At 44.8% G+C, this 21,172-nt stretch overlaps 1 protein-coding gene across 6 annotated transcripts in view; it reads right to left on the bottom strand.

Moving 5' to 3' along the window:
* ZNF827 (zinc finger protein 827) overlaps nt 1–21,172 on the bottom strand; it is a 167,303-nt gene that overhangs the window by 110,114 nt on the left and 36,017 nt on the right. For 5 of the 6 annotated variants that reach the window (XM_066386064.1, XM_066386055.1, XM_066386086.1 and 2 more), the window contains exons 3-4: nt 14,347–14,519; nt 8,321–8,801 (exon numbers count right to left, since the gene is read on the bottom strand). In XM_066386064.1, coding sequence (XP_066242161.1) covers nt 8,321–8,801; nt 14,347–14,519 — 654 coding nt within the window. The remainder of the gene's footprint in view (nt 1–8,320; nt 8,802–14,346; nt 14,520–21,172) is intronic. The other variant, XM_066386072.1, reaches the window with a different exon arrangement.

Here is a 21,172-nt window from a genome sequence, read left to right on the forward strand (position 1 = left end):
TTTTTAAATGGTTTTTGTTGTTGTGGGGTCACCTTAAGAAGAATCTGAAGAACTCTGGGCTGAGGGAGACTATCAAATGTTGGTAATGATTTCCTTCCCCGAAGACCCACCCCTTTGCAACATGACTTTGCAGCTCCTCCCATAAAGAGGTGGAGTCAGTTTTCCCACTCTTTGAATCCGGGCTGGAGCTGTGTCTAGCTTTGATCAATAGACAGTGATGAAAGTGACCTTGGCTAGTTCTGAGCTGAACCTCTGGAAATCTCGTGCACTTTTGCCCTCTCCTTGAAACCCTGCCCAGGGGCCACGTGAACGAGCCTAGGTTAGCCCTTTGAAGGAGAAGAGTTCCTCGGGAGCAGAGAGAAGCCATCCTAGCTGAGGCCATCTGAGACCAGCCAGCCGCCAGCCAACCAAGCAGTGAACTGCAAACCGATGTCCAGGAGAGACCAGAAGCAGCTCCCTGTTGAGCCATGGCCAGATCACCACTCCACAAAATCATCAACTCAGAAAATGGTTACTGTTTTGAGCTAATGAACGAGGGAACAGTTTGTTACTGCATGATGTGACAGTTCCTAGACCTGGCCCTACCAGCTGAGGTCCCGGAACATAGGACAGGAGACAACACCAAGGCGCTCACTCCCCTGGGGGCTCCCTTGACACGGCCCATTTACTTTCCACAGAGCACCACTCTATTCCACCTTCTTTCTTACAGTATTAGGATGTGGCTGTGAATTTGCAAATCTTTTTTAAATGAAGTGATATCACAACCTCTAAAAACCTAACTTCCAGAATATGACTAGTGGAATGTTTTCCTTATAATCCACCATGGAATACATTGCGGATGGTACAAAGATAAAGATGTAAAAAAAAAATTATTCTCCTCCCACCCGGCAACTCGAGACAGTTGAAGAAGCAAGACTAACACACAGCAATAGAATGAGCCAACCATAATACAGGCACCAACCTGCGTGATAAAAGAGTCTAAATATCACTGGAACTCACGATGGGGGGGGGGGGGGGAGGACGGGTGAGCACAGAAGACCAGAATAACAGGAGAAGGGTTCACTGAAGAAGTGGGAACTATTCTTGGAAGGTCGGCTAGCAATTGCAAAGGGCCAGGCAGTAGGAAAGGGTATCATAGGAATGGGCCCAGCGTTGCCAGAAATTCTCTACCAAGATATAGAACCACTCTGTGTCAGAGATGCATTAAAGTGTTATTTTAACTTTAGTAATGTTATTAGTTATTTTTTAGAAAAGTTCCCCCTCCCATTTTATCTAATAAGAGGAAGATACATGGAACGCCACAGCTCAAATGACGGGATTCTGGAAATAACATGAGTAAAGGCAGAGACATGGAAATCAGAGGGGCATGGCTATGAGCTGGTGAAGACCCTAAATGTTTTTCTCGAGAAAAGTGGGGATAGGGTTACTCAGTAGAAAGGAGCAGGTAGGGACATAACCTGATGCAAGAATCATTAGAAGAAGGGTCCTTCAGAATGCCTTGGAAGGCCCGGGGGGAGGGGTAGGAACAGCTGGAGTGGAGAAGGCCTGTGTGGGGAGCCAGAGGGGCAAGCTGTCAGGGTGCGAGGTGACAGCCAAGAAGGGCTGCATGTGAAGCGATGGATTGTAGATCTATTTTGAAGACACAAAAAGTTTAACCAGATTAGCGACCGAATTAACATGTAGAAATCATGCCATGGTTTGAAGCCAAGGCAAATAAACAGTGAAGCAGACGGAGGTCAGAAGACAGTTTGCTCAACTGAGAAAAAGAATTAGGTAATAGCTAATTAAGTAGTCATGAGCCAAGTCTTTGCAATTAGGCAGAGCTGGATCTTTGCTTGGTCCCTTGTAGCTGAAGCCTTTAAGCCTCAACTTCCTCATCTACAAAATAGGTTTAATATTATTGACCCTGTAGGGCTGTTGGGAGGGTTGAATGAAAAATCACACAACGTTGTTGGCACAGTGCCTGGTTCACTATTTACACAACTGATTATTAATAATGCTTATAATAATAATAATAGTAGTAGAATTATTAACAACAGTAGTGAGGAGAAGAAATTGTACTTATCAGGGAAGGGAGAACATAAACTGAATTCAATTTTGCAGAAACATAGACTTCGATAAGTTTTCCCAGGGGTCTATCAGGACAAAAAATTATTCTGTGGGCAATGCTAGAACAAGGAGTACTCTGTCCTGCACAGTGAGGAAAGAAAGATCTGAATTCCAGCCCTGGCCAAGTAGCTCAGTGGGTTAGAGCATTGTCCCTATACACCAAGATTGCAGGTTTGATCCCCGATAAGGGCACATACAAGAATCAACCAGTGAATATGCATAAATAGGTGGAATGACAAGTCCATGTTTGTCTCTCTCTCTCTTTCAAATCAGTATAAATTAAAAAAAAGAAAGTCTAGCCTGACCTGTGGTGGTGCAGTGTTTAAAGCATTGACCTAGAAGGCTGAGGTCGCCAGTTCAAAATCCCGGGCTTGCCCGGTCAAGGCACATACAAGAAACAACTACTATGAGTTAATGCTTCCTGTTCCTCCCCACCCTTTCTCTCTCACTCTCTCTTCTCTTTCCTCTCTCTAAAATTAATAAAATATAAAAAACAAACAAACAAACAAAAACACCTAGATTCCAGTCATGATCCTTTTACAGGACTTACACCAAATCCTGTTTCCTCATATACATAGTTGTTACTAGACAACGTATTTGGAAACACACTAGAAAGCTCTACAGAAATATTTATTGGCCTTATCGTTACTACTCTATTCCCATTAAATAATCCCTGAAAAGCCTAAAAATATCAATACAACTTGCAATGACTTAAACATAGAGCACTCAAAGAATGGCTAATATGACAACAGAGGGCCGAGAAGGGAGCCAGGTTCCGGTTTCTCTACTTCCGGACTTTGTGATTTAAGGGAGAGGCAGCCTGGGGGAGGGGACGTCGGAGCCAGGCCCCCTGGGTCAGAATCCCAGCTCTGCCACATACTAGCTGTGTAAACTGGGGCAAGTCTTTTAACCTCTCTGCTTCTTAGTTTTCATCTGTAAAATGGGAATACTATCTTGCTCTCGGGTTGTTATGAAGTTCCAATGAGTTAGTGGAACAGAGTAAACATCATATAAATGATTGTTAAGAAAAAAAAGAACAAAACAAAACAATGAGTAAATGTCACAAAATCCTCACTGATGCTTGGGGACCCATCCAAGTTCCACTTTCTTGGAACGTCACCTGCTTTTGCTGTGACTCAGATCGGCCCTGGTTTCTTTGGAAAACAGGGAAGTGTCACACTCTCTCGCTCACAGGACTCATCTCCAGGTTCAGTAATAAAATCCAGGATTTCAAAAGGGCACCCAGGCTGCCTGCATGCCTCCACGGGCAGCCTCTGACACCAGGAATTTCAGTCACGTGGTCTGTGAGTGCCCACCATGAGAAAAGCGAGGCAGGGTTTAAAAGAAGGCCCAAACTGAAGACATGAAGGACGGTTGTCAAAAATAAGCCCACTGGGCAAAGAGTGTAGGCGTGGGGAAGGGGAGAGTCCCCCCTTGAGCCCCCCCCCACCCTGGTCACTGGCACTGACGTCATAGGGTATGGATGGCCCAAGGATGGCACTTCCATGAAAGAAGGCTCATTTATTAAGATGTTTTCTGGAAAACCAATCAAGAGGCTCCTGGCAACAAGGATGACCCGCTTTATTGAGCATCTCCTGTTCCTCCTTCTCCAGCGACACAAACAAATGGATCACAGGCAGGGGCACAACCATTCACGGACTAACCATATTGTAACTACAGGTGCATGAAGCTGAACAGAACAGACGGAAGTGGCAGAACAAAGGCCTAAAGAACGCAGATCCAATCACCAGGCCCCCTTCGTGTATGTCGTTTTATGGCCGTGCTCCTAATCAAACTCAGTTCCGCTTGGCCCCCCTGTAAGTCACTGCCTTAAAGAGTCCATCTCTCCTGGTTACAATTAGTTCAGCCAATTAATTTTATGAAATTAATAGAATGTGGGAAACTGTAAAAAAAAAATTTCTTTTTTGCCCATTTCCAAATTAAAAATAGTTGAAATGGATCTTTTATTTTTAAAAAGCAGAGACAAAAAGCTATCCCGGCCAACAACCGAGGTGCCAAGTTTCTGTCAACTCCTCGGTTATAATTTGGAGAGCTAAAATTAAATTAGAGATCTTGAAAAGTGTAGTTTTCAGAAAGAGACATGATGTAAGGCTCTAGCCGGCAACTGTAAATCAGGCTTCAAAGTAATGATACTCCCGGCTCCTTGAGGTTCTAGGTGAGTCTTGAGGCTTTCTAGCTCTGGCTAGGAAACAGTAACATTTCTTCTAATTCTCCTGTCATGAGGCCCCACAAGGAAACTCGGGGGTTTAATGACCATGCCTCTCATTCATGCCAACCTTGACCTATGGTGAATACCTCAGACCCACCTCACGCCGCCCATCCCCTTTCATGGTCTGGGACCAGAGAGCTGTCTGGAAAATAGCTGTACCAGGAACCAAGCTTATACTCCACATCAATGGTCCTCAGTCTCGGCTGCATGTTGGAATCATTTGAGGATTTTAAAAAGTATCAATGACTAAGCTCTATCCTAGACCAATTAAATAATCATTTCTTGGAGTGGGCTGGACCCTGAGGTTAAAAAAAAGAAAAAACACTCGAAAGTGAGAACTGCTGCTGGATCCTGGGTCGTGGAGAGGAGGCACAAGGCAGTGGGGACCGCAGTGCTCTGAGGGTAGGTGGACGCCTGTCCCCTGCACGTCCTGGCTCATGTGACCATTGGACCCTTTGCCCTGACATGCAATGACCCACATATGTCTTCTGGCTCCCAAGAAAGATCTATACAAACATGTCAGGCTGCAGCCTTCCAAAACATGCTGTCTAGGCCAAAAACCCCGAGCAAAGTTTACAAAATCATTCCCTCTTCGCCCAGAAAGCCAGCAGCAGGGGCTGCCCCATTCTCTTCCCTGAATCAGTTATGGTGCTGAGTCTGGAGAGCTTCTGTTCCAGGGAGCAACATTCATTCTGGAAAACCAAGGAATGTTAAGTGTGGGCTCAGGCTGAGAAGACTGATTTGATGATTTGGAGAAGGGGGTTTGATTTCACAATCACTTACGCTAGGAAACGTCAAAAATCAGGCTGGGGATGGGAGGAGGATTTAGGGTTCATTTAAAACAACATTCGACCCATGATTTTTAATCCCCCCGGGTTCGCTAAAGTCATCTGCGTGCTCCGTTTTAGTTGAAGGAGCAAGAAAGACTCCCCTTAATAACCAAGAAAGAAACGAGTGTTTCCCATCTCTCTTTTGGAAACAAGTAGGTATGCACACGCTTGATTTGTCACTGGGCTCCAGTTCTGCGGACAGTGACATGGCTGGCACTGAGACTCACTAACTCTGTGCCCACAAACAGCTGCACCCTACAGTCCCAGCAGGTGCATACACAGAGCCCAGCTAAAATCCGTCGCAAGGACAATGGTGCTGTTATGATGGCGAGGGACAAGGCCCGACGTTAACCATGACTGCACTGCATTTGGTGAGGAAAAGAGCTGCGAACTCAGCTGCCGTTTTCTCTGGGGGTTTAGCCCTTTGGTCCCGGGATCATATCCACAGACACAGCTAGGCACAGGTCTGCAGAGACAGCAGCTATCAATTATAGGGCTCGATCTGTCAAAGAGTTAGTGGAATTAAAAAAAAAAAATCCCTCCAGAAAATGTATTCTCCGTCTTTTAACAAATCTTCTCCTCCCGTGGGCTGCACTGCCACAGTCACCAAGTTTATATTTACATCCAAATATGCGCACACACAAAAAATTACCAATGCATCTCACTCCCTGGTGACTTTGTAACAGGTTGCTAGGTAACCGTGCACACAAGTCAGGTTTCAGGACCTCTAGTAAGCCACCATAAAATAGCTGCATGGGCCTTTCGCATAAATAGCGTGCATTTGTTATCTGTTTTCTTCTGCCAATTGGTCAGTCAGTAAATACTGCAACTGCCAAACCGTCAACAGGTTCCCGTCAATAGTGAGCTGAGAAAACGGATCACAATGTCAGGTTTTGCTGCATCGTTATTTTTTTCTTTTTTTTTTTTTTAACCCCAGCCTCCTATCCGGCTTCTCTGCTGTGAAGCTCCTGTTTGCAACTTTGGTTTTCAGCAGCCACAGGCCCGGTGTTAGGCAGCCTGAGTTGGGCCTGGAGTTAGTTGCAGCTGGAAGTGGGGCCTCCGGGGCTCAGCCCAGCAGGAGTGGTGTGTCACTCACCAAGTGCTTTATCCCACCCTTCTTTAGTCCTTCCTTGCCTTCCTGCAGGTCTGAAAACCTTCTGGGGTGGTGGACGAAAGGGAATAACCCCTTCCTAAGAGTTACCCAGCCCCACTTAGCTGGTCCCTGTCCGTGAGTACGGAGATGTCCGTCTTGCTTTCTAAGCTTTGCCAAGTGAGGATGCCCCCTGCATTCCCTTGCTTGCGCCGGAAGAGCCCAGAAATGGAGCTGCTTGTGCTCCACTATTGGCGGGAGAGCCCAGTGAGGAAGAACCGAAGGTGTTCTGGATGTGAAAATTAAAGTGTCAGCGGCAAAAGGGACACTAGAAGCCTGCCCTTTCCCTTCATTTTCAAAAATGTTTCAATATAAAGCCCAAAGTGTCTAAAAGCTCAGTTTCCCCTAGATGAGCTGGAACAGGAGGAAGAAGGTGGTGTGGGGAGGGGCGGGGGGACAGAGAGCCCCTTGTCCATCTGTGCCACAGTCAGATACACTTTAATTCCTGGGACAGGGTTGTTCCCAGGGGAGGACTGCCTCACATGCACAGCAGGTCTAGAGGCCTCCCTGGGACCCTCTCTGCTCCCTCCTCCACTGCAGCTCATTTCTGCCACTGTTGCATTTCCGTCCCCTTCCTTCTCTCATTCCTTCCCTCTAGTGTGCAGCACTCCCGAGGGGCAGAGATCTGGGGTGACGGGGACATTCCCAAAGACCCGACTGCGTGTCGCTGAGCACAGGGTCTTCAGAGTGAAGCGGAACCTCTAATTCACCTGGCAATGACATTTAGTGAAATGCAACTCACAGTCCATTTAAAGGAAGGCGGTGACCAATTATTCTCCATTTAAAGGGTATTGTCAATCTCCAAAGAGCTGAAATGGCATTTGGAAATCATCGTGGGGACTGCTGGCCTCACTGCAAGACAGAACCAATTCTCAGACGACCTTTCCCCACCCGCCACGTTGTCTTTAAAATTTTAAATCGTACTTTTAAAAAAATGAAATCAGCAGCAGCAGAATCCCAGGACACGGTTCATCATTGCAAAAAGGGAGTTGGGAAAAACAGCCTCCCTCAATGTCTCTACGCACCCCGTTCAACTCCACCACTCAATCAAAGCCATTGGAAAAAAGATAAAACCTAAAAGAAACATCCCAAGTAAATTGATGATGAAAGTGATATCAGTTGATAAGATTCTTTTTTTTTCCAAACCATACTCCCTATTCTTTCTAAGTGGCATTGTGGCAGTTGGAAAAGAATTTTTCTCAAAAATTCTACTTCCACTTTACATGTGGTGCCTAGAGCAGTCAGATTTGTAGAGACAGAAGTTGGAAGCGTGGTTACCAGGAGTTGGGGGGAGGGAGGAACGCAGAGTTATTGTTTAATGGAAAGATGAAAAAGTACTGGAGACGGACGGCAGTGACGGTTATACAACGTGAATGTCCGTCAGGTCAAAGAACTGGACACTTAAAACCAGTTCATTTCATGTTGGGTATATTTTACCATAATAAAAAATTTCCCACCAGAAAAAAAAAATTCAGGATCATCTTTTATCATTTGATCCAATTTTAAAAGTCTCTAATTCCTAGTCGTCGTCTCTGAATATTCTTCAAAAAGAAAAAAAAACCACCATTGCAGTTAAAAACGAACGAGGAACTTGAATAGTGCAAAATGAGATGTCTCACACAAGCATCTGAAAGAACGTAACGCAGAGGCGAGTTACGCAGAGGCCATGGTCACACACAGAACTGCCACCAGTCTGGCTCAGCACAGACTTTCCCCCACAACATGAACTCTGAACGGAGAAAAAAACCACACGGACATCAGCAATCTCTGCTGTTGCTAGACCCAAACCGCAGCCTACTTCCAAAGGACTGGGGGGGGGGGGGGGGGCGGAGAGTCAAGGAGAAAATTGATAAAGGTGCCAACTATTAGAATTTAAAGGGACCTTGGAAATCATCTACTCCTACCGGTTCGTTTTACAGATGAGAACACTGGTAGAGAAAGAGAGAGAGAGAGAGAGAGGAGAGAGAGAGAAAGAGAGAGAATACAACCCTATTCAAGTACCTGACAGCTTCATGAGAAAATCAGACGCCATCTTAACAGAGATGTCCTGGCTGAACAATGCTGACGCACTGTTGGCCACATACTCGGAGGGGTCTTTCAGCTTTGTGTGGTTGGCCAGCCTGTCGGCAGCATTCAGGGGAAAGGAGGCTGGCAGGCCGTTATCTTCCTTGGGTTCCTCCTTCACCGGCAAAGGTGAGACGCCAGCCCCACCCTGGCTAGTCCTTTCTGGAGTGTTGGCCGTCATCATGGTCCCCACTAGCTCTGTCCCTCCTCCTTCCCTTTGCTGCCCCGGGCAGGCACTGTCACTGAGGTGGGGAGACTCCTTGACATCTGGGTCTGGGATCTCCTCCTTCACCTTGGCTTCGGTCCTCAGGAAGTGCTGGTGGCAGCGCATGTGGAGCTTCAGGCTGAAGTGGCGCGAGGAGGTGAAAGGGCACAGCTGGCACTGGAAGGTCTCTCCACGGTCCTGGTGCTGATGGACCTGACGAGGAAGCAACAACAGTCAGCTGGCTACCGGGCGTTCATGGGAAATGCCTCGCTGTGTCACCACCCTAGTCATCAACAGTCTCCTCACAGGACGCAGGGCTGGCCTGGGAAATCACATAACCCAAGGGGGCATCTCATTCCTGCGCTCTCAGGGACGAGGTCTCCCCGGAACGGAAAGCGGGGCCACATAGGTGAGGAGTCTGCCAGGGGAGCCACGTGCACGGCCTGGGTGCTGCCGGCCGGCTGGCCATTGGAGGCCTCTGCAGTGGAACCCCCTTCGTAGTCTAGTCATCTGACCTCAGCTGACATCTTCAGAGAAAACAGAATAAACCCAGCAGAACATAAATTACCTAATTACCAGCTGGGGGGAAGTTGTCAAAACAGGTCACCTGTCAGGTCATTCCTCTCATAATAGTAACACTTTGTTGTGTTCCCAATGACTGTCGTCCAGAGAGTTAGTGATGTTCTGCACACAGGATTTCAATTTTCAGAATGCTTCTCTAGGTAATTAAGAAGGTGGAAAAGAATGTCTCCAGGGTGTTCCCATTTCAGAGACAGGGAAACTGAGACCCCGAATGAAGAGCTTGAGCAAAATTACATGTGAAGAAAGAGCTGGGAGGGGGCACGGTCTGACCCCCACCGAGGGTTCTCAGTGAGCTCAAACCAGCGCTTCCCAACATAGTAATATCATGCTCAGATCCCCACGTCTGCAATGAAAGGACGCGGACTTTGAAACCCAGTTCTGTCCTGCAGGCACAGACCTGTAAAAATGGTGAGGACCTTTTTTTTTTTCCCTTCCTGTCACTACCAAATTTAGTGCTTGAAAAAGTGAGGAACTCATCGCGCTGGCCCGAGCCGGGCTTCAGGCTGGCGGGTGCTCACGAGCCTGCTAACTGCCCCTTCGTCTCTGCCAATGCACTTCAGTGGTGACCGCTGCGCCGGCTACTTCAGGACTGGCTCTCCCTCGCGTCAGAACTGCCAATTGTGGAGATTTGGGCCAAACGATTTGGCCGTTGTGTGATCTGGACAAACAAGCTAGTGACTGGAATTCCAAAACAAAACAAAACTTGAGACCTCATCGGTCAGGGGTGACCTGAGTGGGATTTGAACCCGGGTCTCACAAAGGTTAAAGGCCTGTTTGTTAATTCACTGCACCACCTGGCCCCTCTGCGTAGGCTTTCCTTTCCAAGGGAGCAAGTTTTACTACAGCTGTTTATGCATTCTGAATGCAGTCCAAAAGTATTATTCACCAGCCAAAACATACTTTTAAATAATGTTAAGTGACCAACAAAAGCAAAGAAATTAAACGTTAATGGTGAGATCCTGTCGCTACAGCACCCCACTGTGGCTTTTTGAAAAAAACAACAGATGAGAGTCTGGTTCCCCCAAAGCATGAGCTTCTCCACAGAAAGCACGATCTAAAAACTTAACTTCAGTGGCAGCAAAGCCTTGCTCCTTATAGCCTTCCTCTGCCAGGTCTGGAGGGACTGGGAGCTGGGACGCCACACTGTCACTGGCGGTAAGCACAGGGATTTCGCTCTGGAGTGGACGGGTTCATTGGCTTTCCCTCAGAATTGGGAAGACTTCCTTACCACTCTCCCCCCAATTCACACAGAAGCAGGCACCTGGGGTGGGGGGGGGGCGCTATGATGCCAGCCCCAGGTGACCCTGATAGGTGCTGCCCAAAGCCTGCCTGGGAACCAGGTGGTAGAGGTCACAAGGCAGGGAGCTTCTCTCCGCCCCGGGGAGAATGCAGTGGGGCACATTCCATTTCAGAAGTGTCCTTACACCTGCTGACCCAGGGGACGGGAGGGGAGGGGAGGGGAGGGGAGGGGAGGAGAGGACCCCAGAACAGAAGCTTCTAGCGCAGCCTCTGGAAGCAGGAATGGCAGAGGGGGCGAGCCCGGTTCTGAAGCCCACAGAAGCCCTCAATGGAGAAGGGTCTGCATGCACGGACTTTCTTTCTGTGGCTGCTTTCCCACCAGGTCCTGACCTTGCTATAAACTTAAGTGACCATTTCAGGGAAAAACAGTAGATGCGGTGTTGACTTTCGCACTTACAGTTTTACGTGAGCCACACCTTCCCCAAGGGGCTATGGACCGCGTTTGGCCTTGGAGAGAAGTCTAATTAGCTCCATATTCCAGTTGCAACGTCTTCTCTTTTCTCCTGACAGAAAAGCACTTTCTGCTACAACTGTTATTCTCCTTAGCTTAACACTGACTTCAAAATCCCTCTCGCTCGGCTCATGCGAGAACATGCTTGTCTGAAGCATGGCATTCTTTCCGGGCCTCACAGGCATGTACTCACTGGACGGTCACTGCACCAACGGCAAACCGCCCACCCCAGGGGAGGGAAGTGAAGGCACTGCTGTGACGTCACTGGGTCCTTCTCGTGCAGTTAGACATAATGTGAGGAAACCTTGGGAAACACCGACTCCACCGCCTACCCATCGGGGGCCTGGCCAGGCAGGGCGAGGTGTATGCAGGAGCCCATGCCCTCGATGACAGGCCCTAGAGGAGTAGAGCTCCGTGCCCTGAATCTGGTTCACTTTCTTGCCATGACTTTGCCCTTGTTCTTTATCTTAGCAGTCCTCCTCACCTTTTCTGTTCAATGTTAAGTTATGAATTTCCTATTTGATTCCTGTGCTCATCCAGGAAAGTTGTAAAAGACTGAATGGAAAGCTAAGATGACCCTGAGGAAGCTGGAGGCATTCACAGCTCCTTCCGCAGCTGCTCATAAAAACCTTTGCTCAGTGTACTAAGGAGGGAAGACAGGCTTAAGAAAACACACAATGCCTAGCACCCAGTAGGTACACTGTTAATACTCTATTTGCTGAACAAATAAAGTAGAATCCCATTTTTTCTGAAATAAATCTATGTAACTGATATGGAAAGGGAGACATGACAAGGACCCTCAGGGTTATTTCTGTGGGATGAGAGTAAGGGTCCATTTTATATCCCTGTTGTTTATCAATGTTTTGAAATTCTCAGCACGAAAGATGTCTCACAGAAAGAGAAAGGTAATACGATTTATTTCAGAGGAAGGTCTTAGACCATGTCACTAGTTTACTTCTAAATGTAAATGTTAATAAATACTCAGATGGTTTTCAGGTAACAACTTCTATATTAGCTACGCTAACCTAGTGTTTCTCCACGCTGGGCTCTGGGTTAAGTGGTGTATGCCCATTATCTCATTTAGCTCTTACAGTATTTTCGTGAGATAGATTGACTATCATCTCCATGACCAGAAACGAAAGTTTGGAGAGGTTGCATGACTTGCCCAAAGTCTCCATGCTCCCAAAAGCCGCAGGACTGAGATTCCAACTGAGGTTTTTCTGACCACCCAGTTTGAGATCTTAATCTATAGGCTCTGCTACCCCTACTTCTCGGCAGAAGTCATTTTAGAAAAATCTATCCATCTTTGTGATCTCTGGTGAAGGCAGCCAACAACTATGCCTAAAACCAGAGCCATTTTATTTCCACGTGGACTGAATTTGCAAAATTTAGCAAAATTCCAGGATGTCTAATGAAAACAAAGCGATGTATCCTTTGATGAAGGAACTTTAAAAAGGCCCATAAGTGAGGTGTAGAGCAGAGAAAAGAAACAGTACACCCATTTGATAAAATTAAACTTGTATGAGCCCTTCTCACACTTCCCTTATCAAAAGCTCAATTGGGGCTCAACAGGTTAGGACACAATGAGTTTGAATAAAGTAGTAATTTCACACAACTGCTTTATCATACTGGTTATTGATTTGTTCTGAAAGCGTTCTAAGACCTCATGACCCGCGAAACCCTCGCGGCTCTCATCAGTAACACTGTCATGGCCAATGGTCTGTCTCATCAAGGCACCCAACTCATCTCTCTGTAGTTTCAGGGTCAGTAGTTCCTGCTCTTGAAAACCCAGCTTTCTTTTTTTTTTTCCCCACACAGGTTTATAAATAGGTTGTTTTAAGTGACCCTGCGCTGAAACCAAGCTTACAAGGTGTCAGGCGAGATGCAAGTTTTCTGCTCACTGAAGCTTTAAATTTGCCAGACCTGATTTCTGAACACAGCTTCGCATCAGACACAGTAATAAAAACATATTTTAGTTTTAAAGGCAATTTTTTTTGAAGTCTCATCCTGCTAATGAAATCCACTCTGCAGGTGCAAAATATGAGATTTTTACTTTGAGAAGAAGTGACAGAGGAGGAAGAGGGTTAAAGTAAAAACTAAGGCTCACTAAAATTCAACCAACCAGAACTGCTGGTTAAATGGATTCTGAAGATGAAGGGCATGTTACTCCCAAGAGAAAAAGGCAAATGATAGAAAACAAATTACATCATGGATTTAATTTTTTAAATCTTCTAAGCTATTTTTTAAAGTCAATAGAGGTTCTCTCTGATCACACATTTTTAGGCTACAATTCTGAACAGTGATTACTGATGTGTTCAGAAGAATTTAGACAAGATTTAGAGAAAAGTAAATATCTTAATTGTGTACATACAATAGACTTCCTATGGCAGGAAAGTAAAAGCTTTATAAACAATGTCAACTGCCAAATCATATTAAAAATCGCAATAAAAATGATTGTTGTTATCACTAGGGTGTTAGATGATAGCTATGGTAATTCCATAACTATTAAAGAACGCTTCTGGGTCAGATACTTTACTGAACGAATATTAACTCAATAAATGCCAATGACAGCTCTTCTCAACATTATTGTTCCCATTTAACAAATGAGAAAATTAAGTCTAAAGGCTCATTTGCTTAAGGCCACTTAGCCAGTAAGTTGCACAATAAGATTTAAATGTGGGTCTATCAAATTCAAAAGTGTGTGCTCTTGTGATCTCATGAGTTTCCTCCTTGAATTTTGGACAAAGCCTTTAGTATTAATTGAGTTTGCTAAAAAAATTTCTAGACAACTGCGTTTCCCCCAACTGTGACACACAGAGTCTACTCAATGTTCTCATGTGTTTACTGCAGGAGCAAGCCCAACAGTTTTCAACAGGACATTGTTTTCAATGTTTTACCTGCTGGGTAAGTGTGAACCTGGGAATTATGACAGCTTGAACACTGACAGCCTCAGGGAGGACTCAGTCTTATCAAGAATGATCCCAAAGCCACCACAGGGCTAACATTGAAGCCCAGGTGTCTTTCTGGGTGTCCCTTTGTGTTAATAAGCAGAAAAGGGTAGTCCTTCTAGGAGGGGGTGCAGGTCCAAACACCCTCTATCTAGGGCACGGGTCCAGCAGCCCTTCTTGTACTCTTTCTACCCCTCCACCCCCCACCCCCCCATTGCCACGCAAGGCCAGGTTGAGCTGCTGCTCCCCAAAGAGGGCTGGCTCTACACTACATACTGTTATCTGGATACTGAAGCTTCTCTCTGTCTTTAAGTTCTTGGTGGTAAATCGGAAAGGAAGACCTTTACAAGGGGACTCTTTCCAAGGTGCTTCATTTTGGTTGTGTTCGCCTTGCGACCTGGAGCGCTGTCACGCACCCAAAGCCCCCTCTCTTGCTGGGCTGTGCCCGCACTGTCAGGCCCATTAGCGGCTGGCTTACCTTCATATGGGATTTGAGATTGTCCTTGCGAGCACACCGGAATGGACAGAGCGGGCACTGATGACTTTTTAAACCTGTGTGGATCACCATGTGCCGCTTCCAGTAACTCTTCCTTTTTATAACCAAACCGCATATTGGACACTGGAAAGGCTTCCCACCTTCCTCTTCTGAGGCTTGGAAGAAGGAGAAAAAGAGGAAAAGTAAGGACAACGGAAAGGTACCCGCACCCAGCACTAACTCGCATGCGTTGTTAGATGGAGGTTACACTAAAATGATTTTTTTTTCTTGGCAATCCCAAGACTTCCTCCACGAGGGAGCTGTATTATTGCTTTTCTTCAGGTAGAAACTCACGTTCATCTCATGACTTCCATCTGGGTTCCATTTTCCAAATTCTATTAGCCCTGCCTTGTGATAGTCTTTACTTCCGAAGGCCATGCCACACTGAGGGAGATCACCTGGCCTGTCCTTGCTCAGCCCAGAGAAGGACCTCAAATCAGGGGCTTTGTTTCCTGAAGAAAACTGCCAGACTGTCCATGTATGAATTCTCGAACTTGGAAAAATGGCAGGAAATGAAGACAAATCAAACGGGATGGAGACGAAGGCACCACATCACAATGGACACCTCACAGCAGTCACAAACCTCGCTCACTGAGCTCTGATGGGGATGAATTTCAGGATCCCCACTGCTGACTGATTTAGTTATGGCTTGAGCTGAGGCTGCTGCCAATTTAGCCACCGGGGAGGGGGGTGTTAGAGTCAGGGTTTTCCACCCTCTCGTCTCTGTCCCTCTGGCTGCCACTAACGAGATGCGTGGCCTTCCCCTGCACGGTGAAGGGGCCCCACTGACCACTTTGAAAAGCTGCCAACCAGGCAGTCACACGTGTTGCCGTTTTTCAGGAAAGTAAAAAAACACCTAGTTCCTCCAAGGAAAGCTAAGCCCCCCTCTCCTGCATCATCTCTACAAGGAGGGGTCTCTGCTGTGACCCTGAACTGTTACCTGTCTGGTCTATCACATGATACAGGTCAGTGCCACATGACACTTGGCAATTTGGGAAGAGAGCCAATCAAAACAAGTAGAGTTCAGGTCTCAGACTTTCCTTTCTTAATCAAGAGGGATCAGAAATATTTGCAAACTATAAAATCAATTGTAATATACTATACTCATAAAACAAACCTTATGAAGGTTTACTTTAAAAATGAGAGATGTCTATAGATGCTAATACAGAAACATGCCCGAGATATTAAAGAGTTCATGGATAAAGCAAGACATGAAACTATGTCTAGGGTGTTTCTGTTTTCGTTTTCTAGAAAACGGGAATCAATTACTGCTGAAACCATCAGGTGAAAGGTTGACAGGGAACTTTATAGAGGATGGATCAAGCTGACAACACGTAAAACCACTGATTAATCTTAACATCACGAAAGAGGGAACAGACATTGTGCACCTTCTGCTAAGCCATCTATGAAACAGTCTCACAAAAAATTTAATCAGGCCTCTACCAAGCAGTTGACTGGAAATACAGGTGACTAAATAAAACAACAACAGTGTGACACATAAGAGGAGATCCAAATCAGCCAAACTCAGAATGCAGGAAAATCTTTAGAACAGATGACCCAGTTTCTTCAACAAGGAAATGACATTTTAAAAAGGGCAGGGGTTATGGATGAAAAAAACACACTTAAGGCGCCTGCAAAAAACATGCAAGGTGTGAAGTTTATTTTGATCCTGTTTATAAAATCATAATATAACACTTTTGAGATAAATTAAGGAAATACTGATTATAACCTGTGTTTTCCATGATACCATGTGATAATTGTTGATCCTGTTAGATATGATAATAGTTATTGTGGTTATTTTTTCAAGTCCTTATCTGTGGAAAATACTTATGGAAATATTTACAAGCAAATGGATGTGATGATGTCTGTGATTTGCTTTAAAATACTTGAGCAAAAAAAGAGGGGGGTAAGCAGAATGGGGTAAACTAATGAAACAAAAAAAGATATCTTTTTTTTTTAAGCGAGAGGGGGCGGGGACAGACAGGGACAGACAAGATGGGAGATAAGAAGCATCAACTCATAGTTGTAGCACTTTAGTTGTTTATTGATTGATTTCTCATATGTGCATTGACCGAGGGGGCTTCAGCCAAGCCAGTGGCCCCTTGCTCAAGCCAGCAACTTTGGGCTCAAGCCAGCAACCTTCGAGTCATGTCTATGATCCCACACTCAAGCCGGTGACCCCGCGCTCAAGCTGGTGAGCCTGAGCTCAAGCCAGCAACCTCAGGGGTTTCAAACCTGGGTCCTCAGCATCCCAGGCCAACACTCTATCCACTGCACCACTGCCTGGTCAGGCTAGATATCTTTTTATTTGTAGGAAAATTGTCTGGAAGCATACGCAAGAAGCCATTAAGCAGTTAACTGAGAAAGAGTGTGGATTAAGACAAAGGTCAGGGAGGGAAACTTCCGTTTTCATTTTATATCCCTCTGCACTACTTGACTTTTTTTAATGCATGTGTTACTTTTATCATTTTGAAGGGAAATATTACCAAGTATGGACTTTAAAATAATTGTAATTGTTTGTTGAGTCAACTGAGTCTCTAGAGGCAAAGAACCACTTATAATAGAGAGAACCAGAAGGGTTCTGGAACAAAGTTAGGGCATTTCAAAAATGTTGTTTTACTGATACAGGTATAAGTAATATCGGTTAGCTTAAACCAAGTCACTTGAAAAAGAATTTGCTATATAAAACTTTAGCCTTCACGCCTGAAAATTCTACTTGTGACTTGCTCCATCAGGAGGATTTCCTCTTCGGGCTGGGGGGTGGGGTGTGAATGGAGAGTTTCCTTCTGCTCTAGGAGAGGCACCCTCTTTGAGACCTCTGAGCATACTTTTTTTATTAACTCACTAGAGCTTCCCTGCTGTCTGTTTCTGCTGATGGCCTCTGCAGACCTGGAGTCCCGGCCCTAATTGGGCCTCTCATTTTCTGTCCCTCACTGCCATTTCTTTCACTCAGGTATCTTGATCACAAAGACCCTATGTTAAACGACTGATTGGAGAGAAAGGACTGAATCGGGACTCCAGGTGAGATTATTTTCACAAGCCAGAGCAGAGGGAGAAAACGATACCAATGCCTATCTGGGGTTATAAGAGAACACCAAAATTGTAAGAGGCACACAAATAGGCTGCCACCAATCCACATCTCTGGGAAGGATTTCCCACTGGATAAACTAAACTGACTAATTTTACAGAATTCTCTGGAAGAGGAGAGAAAAACTGAGATGTCTTCCACTGACCTGGGATGTCATGGCATGTCACCGGAAGGCAATAATAAGACATGCACTGACAAAAAGGGACATTGCCGGTTCCCCTAGACACCTTGCTCTGCCTAATGTGACCACCCCCAGCCCCCACTCTTATCACCAATGCTGCAAATGTAGTCCGAGTACACTACGTAAATCCTGCCTATTAATATTTCATATAAATCCATCTTATTTTGGAGCTTCGCTTCCTTAGTTTTAATTAATGCCAAAACAAAAAATGAATCGTACAAATTGGGATGTCCGTGGATTGACTGGGGAAAAAAATTAGAACACTCACAGTGAAAAAAACTAACCACAAGTTATGTGGTCCCACAGCTACACGATGACAACCGCTTTAAATTTTTAACTGATCGTGGCAGGAAAAAAAGAAAACAGTCTGAGTGGGTAGAGTAACCGGAATACAATGGTCCATTTTCCGAGTTGGGCAGTCATCTCCCCTGGTAACATCTGCATTTTTATTTATTCAAGAAAAAAGATTTCACAGTTCAGTAGGGTGCTTTCCAGTGCGTATGATGTGAACAGCCTTAGAGAAGGGAGGAAGCAAACTATTTTCAAGGAATGGACAGCTGTAAGTTTCACTCAAATTTAGAGCCTAAGGAAATATGACCACTTCCTCAGAATAATACACACATTCCTGAGACAGCAGGATTGAAACATTCGTGATCCTACCTAGTTTCCGACTGTCTGATAAACAATTTCACCCAAATATATCACGAGCTAATTGTTATCACAGCAAACAAAACTAAATCCCATCAGATGCTAATCGACCCAGTGGGCTGGAGAACTGCTCATTTGTTACTTTGGAGAAAACATGGTCTCTTTATAGGCAATGATGTTACTGGAATAAAAGCGATAATAAATGTGTGTGAAATACCCGTCACGCAGTAAATGGAAGCTATTGGTAGCAGCTGTAATAGTAATAGTAGTGACAATAAACTCTGGTCATGCCCTCCAAAGCAGAAAACTCTCCATTAGAGCAGATGTAAATTTAAACAACGGGCATCACATAATAAATAGATAGCGTGGGTCTTGGCCCGACATGGCAGTTTGTCACTGAACCGAGAGGAAATAAAAGAGCAAGAGACCATTGTATTGCTCAGGTAGGGTCTGGCACAGCCAAAACAGAATGCTGATGCTGATGGCCAAGGTCAGCTCATCAGGAAAAGACAAAGATGGAGAAGACAGACAGGGAGAAGAAGAGATGGAGGGAGGAACTGGCTGGGGCAAGGCTCTAAGTCCTCACCTTGATGTGTCCAGCACCCGAAACAGTACTGGGACAACATACAATTCAGTAACTGTGTGTTATAGACTGTAACAAGATTAAGTGGGAAAGGCTGGGTCAAGAGAGTATGGAAACGTAAAATGAGCACAGCACTGGACATGGAAGTAAAAGACACAGGAAGCTGCCAGGAAGTCTCAGTGGAAGTAGGACTAGCCCAAGAGTACATGCCTTTCACATGGGAGCCAATACACCTCTTGAATGAACGAGGGATGGGTCTCTGTGTACTTATACTTCACCTAGTTCCCAGATGAACCTGAAGCAGCTTATATGAAAAATGCATCCAGTGTGACCACATCATCATTAACAAAGTACAATGATATATGTTTAAACTATTTACAATAAACCAGATATGCCTGAGACAGAGATGATCTTATAAGAGATTTGATCATGAATTGTAAGAAAGAACCTAATTAATTTAAAGAACATTTTTTTAAATTATGGGGTTTTGGGTTTTTTTTGAGTTGATAAGAGTTAAAAACAAACAGAAAGAAACATCAAGAAATTGTTCAGCAGGAAGAAATCTTGACAATAATTCCCAACCAGCTCAGTGTAGAGATGAAGAAACCAAACTGACTGTGATGCTTCAAGTCCCTCTGCTAGCAGCAGGGTGAGGACTAGGGCTAGCCTCTTCACTTCCATTTGGTGCTCTACCTTGTCGTCTATCTATAAATAAATGCACAGACCACCACCACCAAAACTTCACTGGGATTAAAAAAAATCATATTAACTTACTTGCTTTTAACTCAAGGAGGGTTTTTTAAAAATATGAATGTAATCATTTTGTAAGCTTTGCAATCAAACTTTCTCTGGGTAAATCCTATGCAACAGTTTGCAGAAAATTGAGATTAATTTGTAAGTGGGTAATTTTTGTATACAGACCTTACACACACATAGAAGGAGTTCAAGATGCCAGGTGACCCAGGGTGTGTATAACGCATGCATCACCACCATCTCCACTGCAGGCCTGCCAACTCACTAATGCATGCTGTGTAAGGGGGCCCATCCTCCTTCCTAACAACAATATACATAGACTTAAAGTTTTAAAATTTTTATTTATTGATTTCACTGAGAAAGGGAGGAAGGGGGAGAGAGAAAGAGAGAGAGAAAGAAAGACAGAGAAAGGAAAGGAGAGAGAGAAAGAGAGAGAGAGGAACATCGAGCTGTTCCTATATGTGCCTTGATCAGGAATCAAACCAGCAACCTCTGCACTTTGGAACAATGCTTCAACCAACCAAGCTATCTGGCCAGGACTGGACTTGATATCTTTTACTAGAATTTCTTGGGCATGTCTCTTGAATGCTATTTTAGGGAAACAAAAAACTATGTTAGTCATGGACATCATTGGGCTCATCTGTTGTTATTGACAGTGATGCTGTCAATACCTATTTTAATAACTGGTAAGTAGTCCATAAAACTAAGAAGTCTGATATCTAGAGACTGTCTAAATTTGAGTCACATCCCTGGAGAAATATAATTGAGATCAGCGACAGACAGTTCTGAATCTTGACAAAAAAGTAAATTTTCTAAGGAAGTTCCTGTATGCAACCCTTTCCAGATTACGGCTACAATAACCACGGACCTAAATGGAGTGTTGGGGGAGGTTCCCTCACTTTCTGGAGTATCTATGCTTTTGCAAATGTGTTAATAACATCACGTAAATATGACAGAAAACAGCAGCCACACAATCCTATCTTTTGACCTAGGAAACAGTCTTAGCCCTCAGAAGTATGAGACCCAAGCATGCTTAAATTTTAGTCAGGAAAATAAGATGTTTTGGAGATCTTCTCTCTGGGACACTTCTTGTTATTTAACTAAGCCTGGCATCCTGAGAATCCTGTTGGCCTTCCACAGAAAACTCTTTAAAATGAAAAGCGTTTACTTTCTTTTTTGAGTTGCAAGAGAACAGTAGCTTCAAAAAGAAGTGAGTCAATGTGTGACATTTATCTTTATAGCAAACGGACATAACCTTCCTTCTATCGTGTCCCTTTTTAGAGGAGCAGCGTAGCATGTGCCAGGGCACGGGGTCACATGAAAGAAACCTCCTCCTCAAGTGTCACATCACATCTCTCTTGCAGGGCAAAAGGTTACTGAGTAGTGGACTCTTTAAGGAATTAAATACACCATGACCTGGCAACAACTGAATCTTATTTTTTTAAAAAAAAGAAATAAGGCCAGACCTATAAGACACTTTTTTTTTTTTCCATGGTTTGAACTTCCCTTGACCTGA

The sequence above is a fragment of the Saccopteryx leptura genome, chromosome 1 (assembly GCF_036850995.1).
Source record: "Saccopteryx leptura isolate mSacLep1 chromosome 1, mSacLep1_pri_phased_curated, whole genome shotgun sequence".
NCBI classification, from domain to species: Eukaryota; Metazoa; Chordata; class Mammalia; order Chiroptera; family Emballonuridae; genus Saccopteryx; species Saccopteryx leptura.